Source organism: Volvox carteri (genome assembly GCF_000143455.1).
Source record: "Volvox carteri f. nagariensis unplaced genomic scaffold VOLCAscaffold_57, whole genome shotgun sequence".
NCBI classification, from domain to species: domain Eukaryota; kingdom Viridiplantae; phylum Chlorophyta; class Chlorophyceae; order Chlamydomonadales; family Volvocaceae; genus Volvox; species Volvox carteri.
This window is the reverse complement of record NW_003307600.1, coordinates 551,386-569,231: the sequence shown is the minus strand read 5'-3', so window position 1 is coordinate 569,231 and position 17,846 is coordinate 551,386. Positions and strand designations below refer to the sequence as shown.

Sequence of the window (17,846 nt, the reverse complement as noted above, 5' to 3'; positions counted from 1 at the left end):
GTGGACAGTCGGACGCGATCGCCAACTTTGAAGGTGATGGAGCGACGATGCTGGTTAGCTGCGGCAGTGTAGCGGGTTTTGGCGGCTTGGATTTCGCGGTTGATGGTGGCATGGATGTCCTTCATACGCTGCTGTAGCTCGGTGGCCTGCGGGTGTGAGGAAGGTGGAGCGGCTTGGGGGCCGTGGAGGGAGATGGGAGTGCGCGGGTGGTAGCCGTGATTGGCGTAAAATGGTGTCATGCCGGTGCTTGCGTGGGTGGCGTTGTTGTATGCTGCTTCTGCGATCGGAAGGTATGATGCCCAGTTGTCCTGCATAGGTTGGATGTAAGCGCGGAGGATCTGCTCAATAGTGCGATGTGTTCTCTCGGTTTGACCGTCGGTTTGTGGGTGGTAGGCGGAGGAGATGTTAAGGGACGTGCCAAGGTGCTCCCAGAAGGTGCGCCAGACGTCAGACATGAAGCGGGAATCTCGGTCTGAGACGAGGGTTGTCGGAAGACCGTGTAGACGGTAGACGTGGGTGAGAAAGAGTAGGGCGGTGTCGTGGGCAGTGGTGGTCTTGTTGGTGAGTGCGAAGTGGGCTTGCTTGGTGAACATATCGACGAAGGTGAGGATTGCGGTGTAGGTGCGACCGTCCAAACCTTTAGAGGGCGGCAGGTCAGTGATGAAGTCCAGAGACACGTGTGTCCATGGTTGGGTGGGTGTAGGCAGCGGGTGGAGGAGGCCAGGTGGAGGCTGGGTGGATGGCTTGGTGCGTTGACAAATGGGGCAGGACTTGACGTAGGCTTTGACGGTGCGGGCCATGTGAGGCCACCAGTAGCGGGTGGATATCGCCGCGAGGGTGCGACGGAAGCCGGGGTGACCAGAGTAAGTAGCATCGTGGAACTCGTGAAGTAGGCGTCGGCGTAAGGATGGGATGTTAGGGACGGCGATGCGGTTGGCGAAATAGAAAAAACCGTCTGGGGAGTGTTGGAGGTACGGTTTGGTGGTGGTTGGATCGGAGTACATGGGGTCGGCGGCGTAACCGAAACGGATGTCGTCAGCAAGGCTGGGGTCTGGTACGACGTGAGCTGCGATGGTAGAACAAGCGTGATGGAGGGCATGGTTGGCAGCGACGTCGACGGGTGGGGAAGTGGAGGGCCAAAGTGGGGGAGGCGATGGAGTTGCAATGGAGGTTAGTGTTTCTGCTGATGCAGTGGGTAGTGAGGGGCTGGGGTCGGAGGGCTCTGGGTTGGGGGCTGGACTGACGGGAAAGCGGGAGAGGGCGTCGGCCAGGTTTTGCGGGCCGGGGCGATAGGTGATTGTGATGTAGCCTTGGAATGGGGCGAGGAGCTGAGCCCAACGGGCTTGACGACGAGATAGGTCCTTCTGTGTGAAGAAGCGTCGTGGTCTGTGCAGAGCGTGAAGGGGCAGCCTTCGAGATAGCACCGAAACTTACGCACTGCGTGTACGACAGCAAGCAACTCCAGCTCGTGGATGGGGTAGTTGGCTTCATGACGGCTGAGCTTGCGGGACTCGAACGCCACGGGATGTAGGGCGCCGTTGCGTTCTTGGAGGAGCACAGCGCCAATGCCGAGGATGGAGGCGTCGGTATAAAGGGTGAAGGTGGCTGAGGGGCCCGTTTGTGGGATGATGAGGGCGGGGGCGGAGGTGAGTGCTTTACGAAGGGCATGGAAGGCGGCGACGGCGTCGGGCGGTAAAGTCTTAGGAAAGGGCTGGGTGGTTTTGGTAAGCGCGGTGAGAGGGTGGGCGATGCGGGCGTAGTCCTTGATGAAACGGCAGTAGAAGCCTGTGAAACCCAAGAAGGCTCGGACGTCGGAGATGGTGGAGGGAATGGGGAAATGGTTGAGAGCTGCGAGTTTGTCGGGATCTGTGGTGATGCCGTCGCGGGAAATGATGAAGCCGCAGAATTTCGTTGACGGTTGGGCGAAGGAACATTTTGTGCGGCGGACGTGGAGGTGGTGGTTCTGCAAGGTGCGGAGGACAGCTTCCACGTCGCGGCAATGGTCTTCGAAGGTGCGTGAGTAAATGAGGACGTCGTCGAGGTACACGACCGCACATTTGTTGCGGAAGGGGCGGAGGACGTCGTTCATGAGGGACATAAATGTAGCCGGAGCGCCTGTAAGGCCGAAGGGGAGGACTAGCCATTCGTACAGCCCATACTTACATCGGAAAGCTGTTTTATGCACGTCGGGTTCGTGCACACGAACTTGGTGGTAGCCCGACCAGAGATCTAGCTTGGTGAAGTAGGCTGCGCCGTACAGCTGGTCTAGGAGCTCGTCCACACGTGGCAACGGGTACGCGTTTTTGACGGTGAGCTGGTTGATTGCACGAAAGTCGACACAGAGGCGTAGTCCGTTGCCGCCGGGTTTGCGGGCGAACAGGATTGGAGCGCCAAAAGGTGATGTGGACGGGCGAATCCAGCCACGGTCGAGGTAGTCCTTGAGCTGTCGTTCCAGCTCTTGGAGTTCCGCCGGTGACATTCGGTACTCACGTTGCTTCGGCGGTTGGGCGTCGGGGTCGAGGGGAATGCGGTGGTCACAAGGGCGGGATGGTGGAAGACCCGTGGGTTCGGAGAAGACAGCGGAATATCGCTCGAGGATGGATTGGAGAGGAGGCGGTGCCGGCGGTATGGGGACGTTGGGCTGGGGTGGGGCTTCGGGATCAATTTCTGGGTCGTCAAGGGGACGAAGGATGCCGAGGTAGACTGGTGGGGGTTGAACGAAGGGCCCACGTTTTCGGGGATTGGAGGCGGTGGGTGGTGGCGGGCGGGCGCTGGCTTGGCGAATGCATTTCTGCATGCGGGCGGCGGAGACGAATTCGATGGCGAACGTGGAGGGAAGGTAGGGAGAGCCAGAAAGGGTTGTGCTGCCTATCGTGACGGTGTTGTTCTGCCAGTCGATGGTGGGGTTGTGCTGGGTTAACCAGGGCTTACCAAGGATGGCGTCGTACCCGTCCAGGTCTAAGGCGTAGAAGGTGGTACGCAGGTGGTGGGATTGGATGGTGAGATGGACGTTGGTAAGGGCGGCGGAAGAGAGGGCGAGATGTCCGTTGGCGAGGCGGACTCGGAAGGCTTGAGACGGTGGAAGATTGGCGGGACGGAGGTGGGAGCGGTTAATGAAATCGTTGGCTATAAAGTTGCGTGAGGCGCCGGAGTCAAGGAGGATTCGGGCGGGGCGTCCAGCAATGTCGGCGTTGAAGACGATGAGTGTGGAGGAGAGGTCGGCGGCAGTCAGGCGGCCGAGAACAGGGGGTATAGGGACCTGTGAGGTGGGTGTGTTTTCGTCGACAGGTGGTAATGGAGGTTGGCGAAGACGGTTGTGCTGCTTAAGTGCTGGACGAGGGAGGGGATGGGGGCGGGGAGGGGCAGGGGGAGTGGTACTGGCGGGAGTGGACGGAGAGACGAGGGGAGAAGCGAAGGAGACGCGCGGAGGCTGTTCCACGGTTGGGTGTGTGCTTGGGTTCGGAGTGGAGAAACGGTGGGTAAGTTGTCGGACGTGGGAGGTGGTGGTAAGTGGAGACGGCGAAGCAGTTGAAGACGGAGGTGACGTAATAGGAGAGGGCAAAGTAGTAGTAGACGGAGACGACGAAATAAGAGAGGACGAAGACGACGATGAAGGTGTAGACGGAGGCGACGAAATAGGCGAGGACGAGGACGACGAAGTAGTTGTAGACGGAGATGATGAAACAAGAGGCGACGAAGGTGACGAGATAAGAGGCGACGGAGACGACGAGATAAGAGGCGACGAAGACGACGAGATAAGAGGCGACGGAGACGACGAGATAAGAGGCGACGGAGACGAGATAAGAGGCGATGGAGACGAGATAAGAGGCGACGGAGACGACGAGATAAGAGGCGACGGAGACGACGAGATAAGAGGCGACGGAGACGACGAGATAAGAGGCGACGAAGACGACGAGATAAGAGGCGACGGAGACGACGAGATAAGAGGCGACGAAGACGACGAAGTAGTTGACGGGGACGACGAAGTAGGTAGGGAGGCGGTGGACGAAGTGGCGAGAGTGAAGGGAGTGTGGGACGGTGGATCGTAGAGGACGATGAGCGGCCAGGGGGAGGGTCCTGGCTCGTTGTACCTGGAGGCGTCAGAGGGGTCGCGGTGGCAGACGATCCGTGCGCCGGCAGGGAAGCGGCGCACGACAGTCATGTGGCGGATGAGGGGCGTCCAGGGGGCTGTGGGGCGGTCTGGTAGGACGATGACGGCGGAGGTGCGAGGGTTGGTCGATTTGGATTCCAGGTACTGAGAGATGAACGTGGACGGGGTCGAGGTAGGCGGGACCATCCAGACGCACTCGCCGTCGACTTGGGCCGACAGAAAGGAACGGGATGGCGAGAAGAAGGGAACGACGTGGGCGTTGATGCCGAAGTCGTCGCAGCAGGCGTCGACGGTGAAGGGGCTATACTGCGAGTCAAGATCGAGAAAGACGGTGCGCGCCAGCATCCAGTCGCTGTCCACCCGTTGCGCTCTTGTCGTGGAGGCTGCAGCAACACGAGCACGCATACAACCTACACGGCGGGCGGGCTTACTGGCGATCTGGTTGAGGCGCGAAACGTTGAACGGCGGCGGCGGGGTGTCAGGCTCGGTTGACTGTTGCACAGCAAAACGCACCGGCACGCTGTGACTAACCTGTTCTGCCGGTGGTGGCCCGAGGGCCACGTTAGCGGGGACGAGGGGAGCGGTGGCGGAGTGGGTCGGCGCGACGGTGCTGACCATCGCGACGCGGGTGGGGGCTGTTTGAGCGGGAAGGAAAGGTGCGTCCGCGGTCGTGGTCCTGACGTTGGCGATTGGAGTAGTCGGTGCGGGCCGGGGAGCGGGAGGGGGAGCGGGAGGGAGAGCGGCTTGCGGTACGGGAGGTGGTGGGGACGGAGTCGACGATGGGGACGGTAGGGACGGGGTTGACCATAGTGGGGATGGGCGTGAGCGTCGTAAACGGAGACTCGTGGACGTTGCTCGGGAGTTCCGCGGACCGCGAACGGGATCGGTCGCGGTTGGCGTCCGTGGGAACGAGAGCCATCGGGGAAGAAGAAGACGAAGACGAAGACGATGGCGCGATGGCGCGATGGCGCGATGGCGCGACGACGACGACGAAGACGAAGAGCTCGGCGAGGAGGATCACCTAGGCTCTGATACCAATTGAAAGGGAACCAGGCCACACCTAACAACTGGGAAGCGTAAGCCGGCTTTACTTGCCGAAAAACTTGCGTAGGCACAGATGATCGGTTTTCAAACTCAACTTAGACTTACAATGTTCATAATTTGGTCCGCTTAAATAGTCATATTAGCGCGCCATAACCTCACACGTTGTACACGCAAGTTCAAGCTCCACTAGCTCCGAAGATACGACATGGTTTCAGAAGCGCGCGTTAACGAACTGCAAAACATTACAGGAAGAGACAATACCTGCATGCTTTTCACGTGGTTCGCGTGCCATGTCACTGGAATCTGGTGTTTGCTGGTGAGCAGAATAAACCGTGCATGCATTGGCCAGCTTTTGCGTCAATCGGCGTTCTGAGTCGGACCCATTTACGAACATTGCAGGCAATTCAAAAGTTTCACCAATATTTTTCGGGTGTAATTTTGAGGGTGTCTCGAACGATAAAAAGACGAACATTTCCTGTCACTACGGTACTGAATGATGATCTGATTATCACAACTAGGCTTTGGACTATTATCTGCTTCCTTTATATGTCTATTGTATAGGTAGTGGTTCCAGCTTCAGCACCCATATATCCTTCCTAACTAGGGTTGGCAAAAATACTATATTTATACCCAAATAGCAGTATAGTAAGAAATAGTACTATATAGTATAATGTAGTACTATGATACTATTACTAGGCAGGTACACGCTCCCAGTAGAAGGGGGGGTGAACGGCCAACCGTTGTACCAGAAAATTACACTGTTGGAAAGGTCTTCTTTTGTTCTTTCTAAATATGTACTTAAACATTAGAAAGCAGATCACTGCGGTCATCCACATCACTTTTTGTTAGTTCAGTGCCCGGTGGGTGGACCCCAAACCCCATGTCTCAAGGCGTGTTATGGCACATAACTTATGTGCCATCTGTGATTATGTCTTTGAAAGACATAATCACAGATAGAAGACCCATCACAAGACAACACACGGACGTCATACTAGTGAAGTTCCTGATGGTGGTGAATGGTTTATATATGCATTTGTGTGGATCCTCTTATCCTTCACCAACTGCAGGTGTGGTGGCTGGCTCCAGCAGTGAAGGGCAGCTTAGTGGGGGCACCTTGGCTGGGGGAGCTGGTGGTGAGTGCCAGTATATAGAGACCATATTGTTGTGGGTTGCTTTGGTATGCTAGCTCTGGTACTTCTTGGAGCTGAATACCTTGCCTACTCATTTCCTAACAATAGGTAGAGAAGTGCTAACAGCCTTGGCAGTGTTGTGCCTCTTGACTGCCTATCTGTTGAGGGAAGTCTCCAGATTGCTAATAGCTTTATATGCGCATGTTGAAACTGGGCTTTCAGGCACATAGATAAGCTGCTTGCCCCACTGCTTTACAGCCCATGGGAGGAGAGGGGCTGACCATGAAGTGTTTGAAGTGAGAAGCAGTACAGGAAATCGGAGTTTGAAGGCTTAAGTCTAGAACGGTGACAGCAACACTGTGATACAACACGGTGACAACAACACTGTGATAGTGATACAAAAGTAAATGTAGCTTGCTACAGGGCAGTGATTATTTTTCGTGTAGGGTAGGTCTCAATTTATTCCAACCGAAGTAACAAAGTTGGAGGATCATCTTAATTTATTCCTTGAGTGTGAGGCGCTGGGGGGGTCTCCGGCCCCCCCACCGAACCCCCCCCCATAAGTTACAACTCCCATCATGCCATCAGCAGATGGCACGAGGGAAGTTGTACAGGCCATGCCTTGTACAGCCATGCCTTGAAGGCTGCCCTTTGCTGCCCCACTGGCCCTCTGGTGCAGTCTTGTCCCCCTTTCCCTGCTTCTTGCTTGCCTGTGAATGAATGGTGCACCATTAAAGAGTGCAGTCAGCGTGAGGACTGAAGAAACTGATATTCCACCATTAGTATCTTTCATGTAGCTGTGAAACAATACTATGCAGTACTGAATGTTTTTTGGCAAATGATAGGCTACCATAACAATGAATGGTAGCAATTATATGATGTAATAGCCATCCACATTGTTTCATTGCATAATGGGAGATTCCGACTGCAGAGGCAAAGGCACATGAGAGGGTGATTTCTACCTATGTTGTGGTGGACAAGGCACGCCAGCATATCTTCACACCAATTTTCAGGCGTATCCTCATCACCTGTTGCCATGGCTCACAATCAGATTTGCTACCTGGCCAGGAGAGGTAAGAGCAACAACAGGATGAATCCACTTGAAATTGTTGTAGCTGGTACACTGTCTACCAGTATCTCCAGCAGCCTTTTCAGTGGCCAGCTATTACAATTTCAAGTGGATTCATCCTGTTGTTGCTCTTACCTCAATCTCCTGGCCAGGTAGCAAATCTGATTGTGAGCCATGGCAATAGGTGACAAGGATACGCCTGAAAATTGGTGTGAAGATATGCTGGCGTGCCTTGTCCACCACAACATAGGTAGAAATCACCCGCTCATGTGCCTTTGCCTCTGCAGTCGGGAATCTCCCACCAATGCAATGAAACAATATGGATGGTTATTTGTTGTATCTTACTAAACCACAACTGGATGGTGGCATCGGAAGACACCGATTTGGAAGAGTTTCACCATCCCATGCATCGTACAGCCAGTTCCGAAAAGGCGCAGTCCAGTCCGGAATGGCGTACCATTGATCCATGCTTCCAATCAATGACGGAGTTCCACGAGCCAGGGACCAGCATCCCAGTCGTAGCCTGTGCTACGACCCCCACCCATACTTATGGACTTCGTTATTACGCTAAACAATACAATAAAGAGTGGGCTGCCGCCTGAGGCGGCGTTTACTTGTAGGCATCCATGACAGCATCCCGCTCGCCGTCTGACCCAGAGGTCGGAGCCATAAAGATCTGACAGAAAATCGGCAAAATAGGCAGTTGGAATTCAGTTCCAGCGAACTTGTCCAGCAACCGCGCCAAGCCCAGCAACCGCACCAAGCGAGAAAGGAAAAATTAGACAGAAAAATATATCCGTTTGGGACCAGATTTAAGAAGCGGAATACAACAACTATCCCCCCTCTAAATGCAGGGCCCTCAATGCATAGCAAGAAACTGGCAGAGCAGAACCGGGCCAAAACGTGCGGGAGTTAAAACACTTACCTTTAACCCGCAAATCTTACCTTGCCCGTGCACTCTGGGAATCCGCTTCCCTTCGATACCCGGGATTCCCTTCATCTAGTGTTCGTTTCGTGCTCATTTAGTGCTCATTTCGGAATGAAGGGCTGAGGGGCCTTCAGAACATATAGAAGGAGCTCGGCTGAAATGGTCCCTTTCCATGCAAAAGCCGTCTAATATCGCCATGCCAGGGTTTGTTTTTTATTACTTATGACTGTATGCATTGTTCCAACGTGAGTTATCATGAATTCTGAGCTCATCCCACAATGAAGGGCTGAGGGCCCTTCAGAAGTAGTTTGGCTGAAGTGGTCGTTATCCACGGATTCCTTTATAGAAGCCTTCTGATATCGTCATGCCAGAATTGGTTTTAGTGAGAACATGACTTAGCATGATCATGCATAGTGTTTTTGGAGCTACACGCACAGCATCTGTTTGCAAGCCTGGCTGGCTGTGACGGTATAATAACAGCTAATAACTATGGCCCCTCCAGCTAAAACATATCCCCGTTACCTCTGTGACGACCGCTCACCAAATTCGAATTTTCGTGTGCGTCCTGTGGACGCAATGATCAGTGCCAGTCTCGTGCATATATCATATCACCAGACAGCAGTGCGTCCAGCTTGTTAATAATGGCAAAGAGGCTGTGGCTCCTAACGAGATGGTCGCAATTTCTCACTGTTGCAATACATTGCCACGTACTCTGTATGGTTCAAACTTACGACTGCTTCATTTTGGACTGAAGGGGCCTTCACATCACGTGATGTACGCGGTTCTTTTTATGGAGACTCCTTCGTTTTGGAATGAAGGAGCCTTCATATCACATGATGGACATGGGCTCGTTTTATGGAGACTCCTTCATTTTGGACTGATGGGGCATTCAAACCGTAGGGGGCATTCATTCTGAGCTCCCTTCATTCTGTAATGAGGGAGTCTTCATTCCAAATTGACCTTGTGCCCTCGATTTGGTGTGGAATGAAGGGTCCTTCATGAAGGTATGAAATGAATGTGAATCGCATATAGAGTGAGGGCTCCAGGTTCCCAGAGTGCGGGACGAGGTTAGCTGCAGTGATGTCGTTACGCTCACGCTCTTTGTGCAACTCACCTTGCCATGTGCCATGTTGCGGCTGGAGTGCGGCGGTGGGCAAAGTTACCCTGGCCGGCTCCGTGGCGGCAGCCGTTGGCTGCACAGTTCATGGGCGTGATGGTCCTGGAACTGGTACAAAAGGTCAAGGAAATGTATGCGGCGGTTGGGCCTGTATGTGCGCCTCGAGACACCCATTCTCCTCGACATTTGATCGAGTTTTTCCATGGCCCAGCGACTGCATCAAGGGCTCAAGTGTTTGAGGTTAAGCTGTTGGGTGTTAGAGGTTAACCGGTTTAATAGACGTCAGCGCACCGTGCGCACGTGCAGGCTTTGTGACAGTGGAGCGTTTGAAGACGAATTGCATGTTTTTGCTGAATGCCCCCCTTACAAGAACATACGGGCTAAGTACGACAGTGACCTCGTCTTCAGCCCAATGGCATACTCCAGGCCGGTTCCGGCCCGGTTCCGACCTAACGGGTCCAGTTAACGAGATGGGTAACCGGTCGGTAGGATTACCGAGCGAACCGTTATCCGTTAACCGTCCCCAGTAATCGGTAACCGATGTCGGTAACCTGGCATGAGGAAAAATGCATTTCTGATTGCAACCAGTTTCTTTGTGACAATGCCCATTGTCACAAGGTTCATGCCCACGTGTCACACCCGACAAGCTTAGGAGGTTAAGGCAATGTGAATGCCGGGTGACAGGGGTGACAGTCTTGTGCAGGCACATTTGGAGACTAGTTTACACTGAGATTGGGGTGATGTTGGATTAGAATACTTGCAGTTCATGAAATTGAGGAAATGTGTTGCATAGGCATATCCAAACGTTTCAGAGGGACGTTGTTTCGCCCGTAACAAACTTGTTACGGGCGAAACAAACTGGATTTCCACAGTCCCACCACTCAAAGAGCTCCCCACACCATCGCAAAGTCCCTTTTTTATTACAGACACATGTAACGAGTTGTCATAGCTTGAGATTGTCGATATATGACTGCTGGATTGTGACCAGGCCATCTCCTTACATGTCTTGCTGCACCAGCATGAGCAGTGATCCCTTCTGTTCAAAATTTTCAGGCAACATCGCAATGAGGCAAAACATTGTGCCGAATCTGCCGTACAAAGAGTGTTCAAAGCTTCACGCTACTAACGGACGAATACATAAGCATTCATTTACCTTGAAAGAATAAAGGAATTTTATAGCTTCATACAAATTCGCCTATCAGCAACTCTCCCTGGTCGTTCAAAAGTTGCTTGACGATTCTACCATCTCCATACTATGAAGGAGCGCTTCTTCATTTCTTCATTTTATCGGAACCTTAACGTATCCTTCCAACACAATGTCCATGGACAACGGTAATGAGGTCGGCGCCTACGAGTTTGACCGGAACGCCCTGGACAACATCGCCCGTCGGCGACAAGATCGCCCACGCAAGAAATACAGCCAGCATCGTCTAGTGGATGAGTTTGGAGTACATAAGTTTGCCAGGGCAAACAATCTAAGTCAATTTACCGCGTGCCAATTGGAGGATGCCTTGTCCAAGGAAAGGTGCCATATGGACGACCTTGTGTTAGTTTAGTTGTTGCATGTAAGCTTGTGAGTTGGTGGCCTGGTTCATGCTTATGGGCGACAATTGAAATGCCGGGACAATAACTTATTAGGGACATTGACACGGCATTTCACGCCCTCAAAGCGGGAACAAACGCTAAAACTAAATACATACATAGTTCTAAATCTTCTACTAAAATTTTCCTGCAGCGTTAGAGGCCTTTAAATAATATTGGCGAACGCTGCTTCCCGCGCTACCGGGATACTCCCTATGGCATAAACATGCCGGTTACCGACCGTTTGGGGCCCATTAACCCAACCGACCGTTAACCCAGCTGATCGTTAACCCAACTGGCCGTTAACCCAACCGACCGTTAACCCAACCGGGCCGTTAACGCCATTCAACCGGCCGGTTGGGTTAATGGGCCCCAAACGGTCGGTAACCGGCATGTTTATGCCATAGGGCAGGGGACGGGATGCAGCATGCGCACCATTATGACTCCATGGACACGACATCTATCACTAAATTATATAAGGTTGCCACCAAGCTAACGTGAGCAGTAGAGATATGGGGAACAAGAGGCCCACAGTCCGGCATACAAACCTTAGGCATCTGCTAGAGTATGGCACGCATATGGCAGTCACCAGAATGGCACCAGTCACAGCATGTGACTGCATATGAATGCTTAATCACAGTAGTGTTACGGTACTGAAATTACCAACTGTACTCGTCAACTGTACGAACTCACTTTCTGTTACGCGCTACCACAACGTAGTGTACGACATTTGCACTACAGAATGACTCCAGGAATGGAGATGGCAGCAGGTGGGCCGCATATAAGCCACACGGGTGAAGTGCTTTAGCCATACATTTTTCGTATCATTATATTAGTGTTCAGGGTTCAAGACCTTGCTGTCACTGTTCCCTTAGTATGTACTCGAACCAAGACTTTTTCATATCGCTTCCTGCTTCTCTCACTAAACCTCCCCTCATGGCCGAGATCTTCCCCTTCCCCAGCCTCACGACCAAACACCTCGTCTGCTGTCACGCCTACGGTAGCAGACGGCTATTACATTTTGGTATCGACGAACATACCAGTAGAGGACACAACATCTATCCATCGGCTACTACACTAGCACATCAGGAAGTTTAATAAGAACATCATTGAGCTAACATTGGGGGAACTGCATGGCCATTCCTTATAATTACACCCTGCACCCCCTATGTGTTGTGTATTGTTTAACATCTGGTCCGAACTAATACATTTGCTGTTTTAATTTTCCGTCCCTGCTTGGCAAGGTTGATGAATAAGTTTGTTGGAACTAACTGATGTCCAACTGCTGCCTATCTCGCCGCCATTTGTCAGATCTATGGCTCCAACCTATGTGGCCAACAGTGAGCTGGAAGCTGTCATGGATGCCTACAAGTAAACGCCGCCTCAGGCGGAAGTCAATACTTGCAGAAGTATGGGCGGGGGCCCGTAGCACAGGCTACGACTGAGATCCTGTCGTCCCTGGCTCGCTGAGCCCCGTCGAGCATGTGTGGGTCAACAGTGCACCACTGTGGGACTGGCTGCGCAATTCCGGAACCGGCTGTAAGACTCATGAGATGGCTGCAGCCCCGCTACCTAAGCGGACAAAACTCTTCCAATTGGTGTCTTCACCGGGTTGTGTTCTGGTTGGTGAGATTCAACCAGAGGAGTTCGCAGGCTAGCAGTGGCAGGGCCAGTGGCAGTGGCCCGGGCAGCAGGCGGGGCAGTGGGCGGGGTGGTGGTGACAGCAGCAGCAGTGGACATGGCGGCAATGGTGGCGGCTGTGATGAATGCAACATCGGTGATGGTGGTAGCAGGCAATAGCGGGCCGGTGGTAGCCGCCGGGGAGCCGGCAGCAATGGTGGAGGCAGCTGTGGTGGTGATGACAGGGATCGGGTTGTTTGTCTCCAGTGGTGATGATAGTGGGAATTAATAGTGTTGTGGACGGCTGCAGTGGCAGTGGAGGAGTTGCCCACAAGGGCACCAGCAAGTGTGGTGTCGCTCAGACCAGCAGCCCGCTGCCGCAGCTGATGCTTTGCAAGCCTGCACCAGTGCGATGCAGCTTTGGACCCCCCCGTAAGACCCCATTGGTCAGGGGATTGAGGACCCCCTCGTGCCGGCACTGCGAAAACGAAGTCACGATTAAGCTGGCATAGGGTATTGAGGCTATGCGCATGAAGGTCACACACAAACGACATCAGGGTGTTGGCGAATCATGCCACTGGATGGACCGGTGAGCTGAGGAAGCAACCAACCTCTAAGGGACTGATCAGACGCTCAAGGCTGCGTCCTCGACAGCTGGAAAGGGGCTAGCCTACACTGACACTCCCATTCTCTGTGACAGGATGCTGGTGCTGCTGTTGAAGGCACTGCTGGTGCTGTTGAAGGCACTGCTGGTGCTGTTGAAGGCACTGCTGGTGCTGGTGCTGCTGTTGAAGGCACTGCTGGTGCTGTTGAAGGCACTGCTGCCGCCGCTGCCCCTTCGCAGCTGTGGAGTTGTTGGAGCCCCAGCTGGCCTGATTGCTCGTCCAGACTGGCTGGATTGCCATCAGAACCCTCAGCTCCACAGCTAGGGCATCCAGTGCAGAGGCGATGATCCACAATCACACAGAACTCTCACACCAGGAACATTTTTTGCCGCTGCTGCACAGCCCTATCTCCTCTGTGGGTGGAGTCAGATGCACTGAAGCCTGTGAAAGCGGCCTCCCACGCTGTATGCTGTCGGGCGTTGATATCAGATCTGTTGCGGACTGCTGGTTGCGGCGTAAGTGACCCTGGTGGAATCCGTCGAATCCGTCGTCAGAGGGACTAAGGGATGGTGGGTTGGGGAAAGTGGGCAGCCTGTGTAGGGGTCGGGGTGGGGGCTGTTAAGACCAGCAGTATCGTGGTCCTCGTATCGTGGTTGAACCGCCTGCCTCGCTATACCGAAGAGCAGCAAAGTGTTTCCTTGGTCGATAATATAATCATATAACCATTACACCGTGGCTGCTTGCGTGAGCTGTCTCCATAGTCCTCTTATTCCAGATACGCTTGCAGTGCGCAAGCTTGCTACGACCTGATATGGAGGAGAAATAATGCGCAATATTTTTGAGTCTAGTAAACTAGTAGCCAAGTACGTTTTCTGGAGTAGTAGCCCGAACATGTGACAATGAGCTGAGTGGCTGGTTCTGGAGCGTCCGGCATCGGAGCAAAAGCGGCGTCTTACTAAACCAAGTAAGCGCAGCGCGCCATAATCGAGTTGATGGTTTCGTATGGTATCTACAATTTTCTGCTACCTGAATTTGCTGCGTTTTATCGCTTGGGATACTCGACTTCCCGGAAGATAGGAGTGACTGACTATTTTACAAATTGAATGTAAGGCTATAGTACCATGAAAATCGCATTGAGCATGAAGCCACTTGACGGCGCGTCTCGAGGGTCGTTTGCAACGAAACTGAGCGTCAGGCATGGAGCCCTGGTCAGCCGTCGATGTTTGCGTGTCGCGGTAAGATACGCATCCTCGCCGTGCCCTCCATCTGTATAATATGTTTGGGCAACTTCTCATCAAGGTCAACTGCAAGCGTAACATACGAGCACCAATTGCGGAATTACGGCTACGAAACTAATCGCATACATGTATCATCAAAGCACCACGCGCCACGCGACAAATTTTTCAAACTTATAACGAGCAATGAAACGGGAGTCGCCTGCGACCTCGCTCATGGCATACTTTCCCCTCCCAGCGGCGGCACCTGTTGCGGCGGCGGCGGCGGTAGTCCTGTGGGTCGGCCGCGGCGCTGGTGCTCAACGTGCCGCGGTGACGTTTGCCCCACCCAGCCATCCACCCACCCACCCACCCACACCCTTCAATGTCCCCTCGAAACCTAACAAACCGACCTGGCTGGTAAACGCAAGAAACCGCATATACCTACACACAAACGCTGAAACGGTTAATTTTCCCCTCGCCACTCCGCACAGCTCAATTTCTGCAAACTCCAGCACGCACACGGACACGACCCAATACGGAGCTGCCACGATGTGTTTCACCCCGCTCTCTATTTTCCCGTCGCAGGTCTCTCCTCCGCAGCACCAGACCGCCCGCGGTGGTGTCAGCGTCGCGAATACCCGTCCATGGAGCAGCCGCAGCCGCAGCGTCGCCATGGCCGCCGCCGCCGGGACAGCCGCCAGCAGTAGCAGCAGCAGTGGCGAGGTGCCCCTCTTTCCACCCCCTGCGGGACTGCCCTCAGATCCCGCCGTCTCCGCCGCCATCGCCGCCGCCGACAGCTGGCAGCGGCTCCGAGACCTCTACTCCGCCACCGCCAGGAAATTAGACCCCGGCCAGCTGCTGGCACTGACACAGAGGTACGGCAAAAGTACGGCACAGCTTACGGCAGGTACATGTGTTGCTCTGAGCAGTCAGGGAACCCTGTCCAGTTAAGGCCCTTGGGGGCGGGGGGGGGGAGTTTGAAGGGCGGCAGAAACCCGGGGTTCCGGAGCCAGCCCTGCAGCCAAGATGCCGGGAGGGGGGGAAACGCCGAAACCTCCACAGTGTCTCACAGTGTGACCGACCCCACTGTCGCCGTCGTCATCGAACCGGGGACTAGCCAGCGGGATGCACATACATGTGCACACATAGTCACAGACATATATACATACGCACATACACACACGATGCATACACATTTCTCCTGTGTACTCCTGTGTATTGTATGTATGTATGTATGTGTAAAAGCCGCGAGGGCTTGATGGTGAGGGAAAACGGCGTGTGACCCCTCCTGGCCGCCCGTCGCCAAAGTCAACGCCAACACCACATCGGCAATTCCATCCCCTCTTTTTGAGGCCCTATACGTCCGTACGTATGTGATTTCCCCCCTGCTCCTCCCGCCGGTTCACCCCGTCTTCTCTCTAACCCGTACTTCCCCCTCCCCCTGCTCCTTCACAACCGCCAACTGGTCAGTTCTGCTTCCTGTAGATGTGCCGCAGCACTCTTTCGTGGGCAGCAGCTTCACTCGCTCGTGGTTCGTCTGTTCCCCCCTCTCCCTCCCCCCCGCCCTTCTCCTCGCCAGGTTAGCCCACGTCACCGGCGCAGTGGTGTGGCCCGAGGACTCCCCGCTTCCCGAGGCCGCCCCCCCCGGCGGGGCCCCCTGGGCGCCCGTACTGTACGAGCAGGAGGCAGAGGAAGTGGTGGTGGGTGTATTGCTTGTGTTGGGGGGGGGTCAGAGAGGGAGTGTGGGAGGGAGGGAGGGAGGGAGGGGGATGTGGTTGTGGAAATGGGTTGGGGCGGGGGTTTGGGAATAATAAGTGCGACGGACAGCGGCACTTGGAAATACTGCCTAGGGCACGTGCCTTTTGGTGCCGACATTCCTCCGATTCTTTTATGTCGTTTTTTTTTGCGGTTTTTAAACCCACCACACATCCATCCGCTCGTCCCCCCTGGACCAACTTTTGTTGTGAAAGCCCCGGCCCCCGCCCCGAAACCCTTTTTCCTCCTGTGCACGTGTATGTATGTATGTATTTATGTGTATGTTTCGTCAGGCTCTGGCTCAGACTCTATGCCGGGCGACCCAGGTTTGCCTGCCGGAGATGTACGGCATGCAGCAGGTGGCTGGGTTGCTACAGGTACGGCAATGAGGTCATGGTGATTTAGTACGGCAGCTAGGCTGGATTCTAGGGAAAGGCCGGGGGGAGAGGTGGGGGGAGCGGAAGTGGGTAGGCGGAGGGGCTTTGTGGAGGGGAGGGGGGGAGGGGAGGTGGCATTGTGGGGTAACTGTGGCGGCGGGGGGCACGGCGTGTGATCCCGCGCCCAGGCCACTCATCTCTCATTCCCGCCCGTCACAGGGATCGAACCTGTGCGATCTCCATTTACTTTCCATTTCGTTGAGATGATGATGCCTTCTCTTCTCCCCTTCCGCTCTCGGCCCCCCCACCTCCCGGTAGGAGCAACTTCCCCATTCCCCCCCCTTCCCTCCCCTGGCAGCAGCTTCACTCGTTTGTGGTTCGTCTCTCTTTCCCCTTCCCTCCCCACCCCAAAAACCCCCCAACCCCCACTCCCCTCCCACAAAAGCTCTGCAGTCTCGACCCCAGGGTGTTAGGGGCCCCCGGAGTGGCACTGTTGCACTCGCGATTTCCGCACCTCCCTCTGCTTCCACCGCCCTCACTGCCTCCCTAAACCTCCGACACCTTTCCCGCCTTTTCCGCCACGTGTGTGTGTGTTTCAGTCCCTGGTTAGTCTGGGTGTGGCTCCCCCCCCCGGCTGGTTGAGGTCTGCCGAGCTGGTGGCGCTGAGGACCCAGAGGGAGGGGCGGGAGGAGGGGGGGCGTACGGCAACAAGGTAGGGAGGGGGGAGGGAGGCGTGTGGCATGTATGTATGTTGTTACAGGGTGGTTAAGCTTCACCAGCGGCCCCCTTTCCCGAGGCAGTTCCCTGCTCTCCCCTGCTAGAGGGGCACCCTAATCCGTCACCCCATCCGACTTCAGAATGTATTCGTTGGGTTCGGCAACTCACCACCAGCATCCAACCAAATCTAGCGGATCAACGGCGCATCAACTTAGTTCCTGGTCAGCTCGCAAGTTGATATTATCACGTCCTTCATCGTCCATATGATGGGGGGCCACCTCCCATTTCAACACTCCTCAAACACCCGAGGAGCCGGCAGGCGGATTTGAACCCGGGTCGGCCGGGAGCAGAAGTCAGGCCTGTCAGCATGTATGTATGTATGTGTGTATATATGTACTTTTTAGTTTGTACGTGCGTACTGACGTGTCCTCTCCTTCCCATCGGCAGTTTGTCTGTTTGTGTGTCTGTTTGTACTTCCTCACATTGAGTTTCAACCCCTCCTTCCTCCCCTGCGGCTTCCCCACACCCGCAACTCCCGCACCCCCCCGTACCCCTCCCCCCCTCCCCCCGCCACC

The 17,846-nt window shown here is 54.6% G+C and overlaps 1 protein-coding gene across 1 annotated transcript; it reads right to left on the bottom strand.

The window, feature by feature from the left end:
* Positions 1-6,869: 6,869 nt before the first annotated feature.
* Positions 6,870-9,742, bottom strand: VOLCADRAFT_97055 (uncharacterized protein; the record flags this gene model as incomplete). Its single annotated transcript, XM_002956033.1, has 4 exons — positions 6,870-6,995; positions 7,490-7,553; positions 9,397-9,475; positions 9,691-9,742. 4 exons carry the CDS (start codon positions 9,740-9,742, stop codon positions 6,870-6,872), a joined length of 321 nt encoding a protein of 106 aa, XP_002956079.1.
* Positions 9,743-17,846: the final 8,104 nt, after the last annotated feature.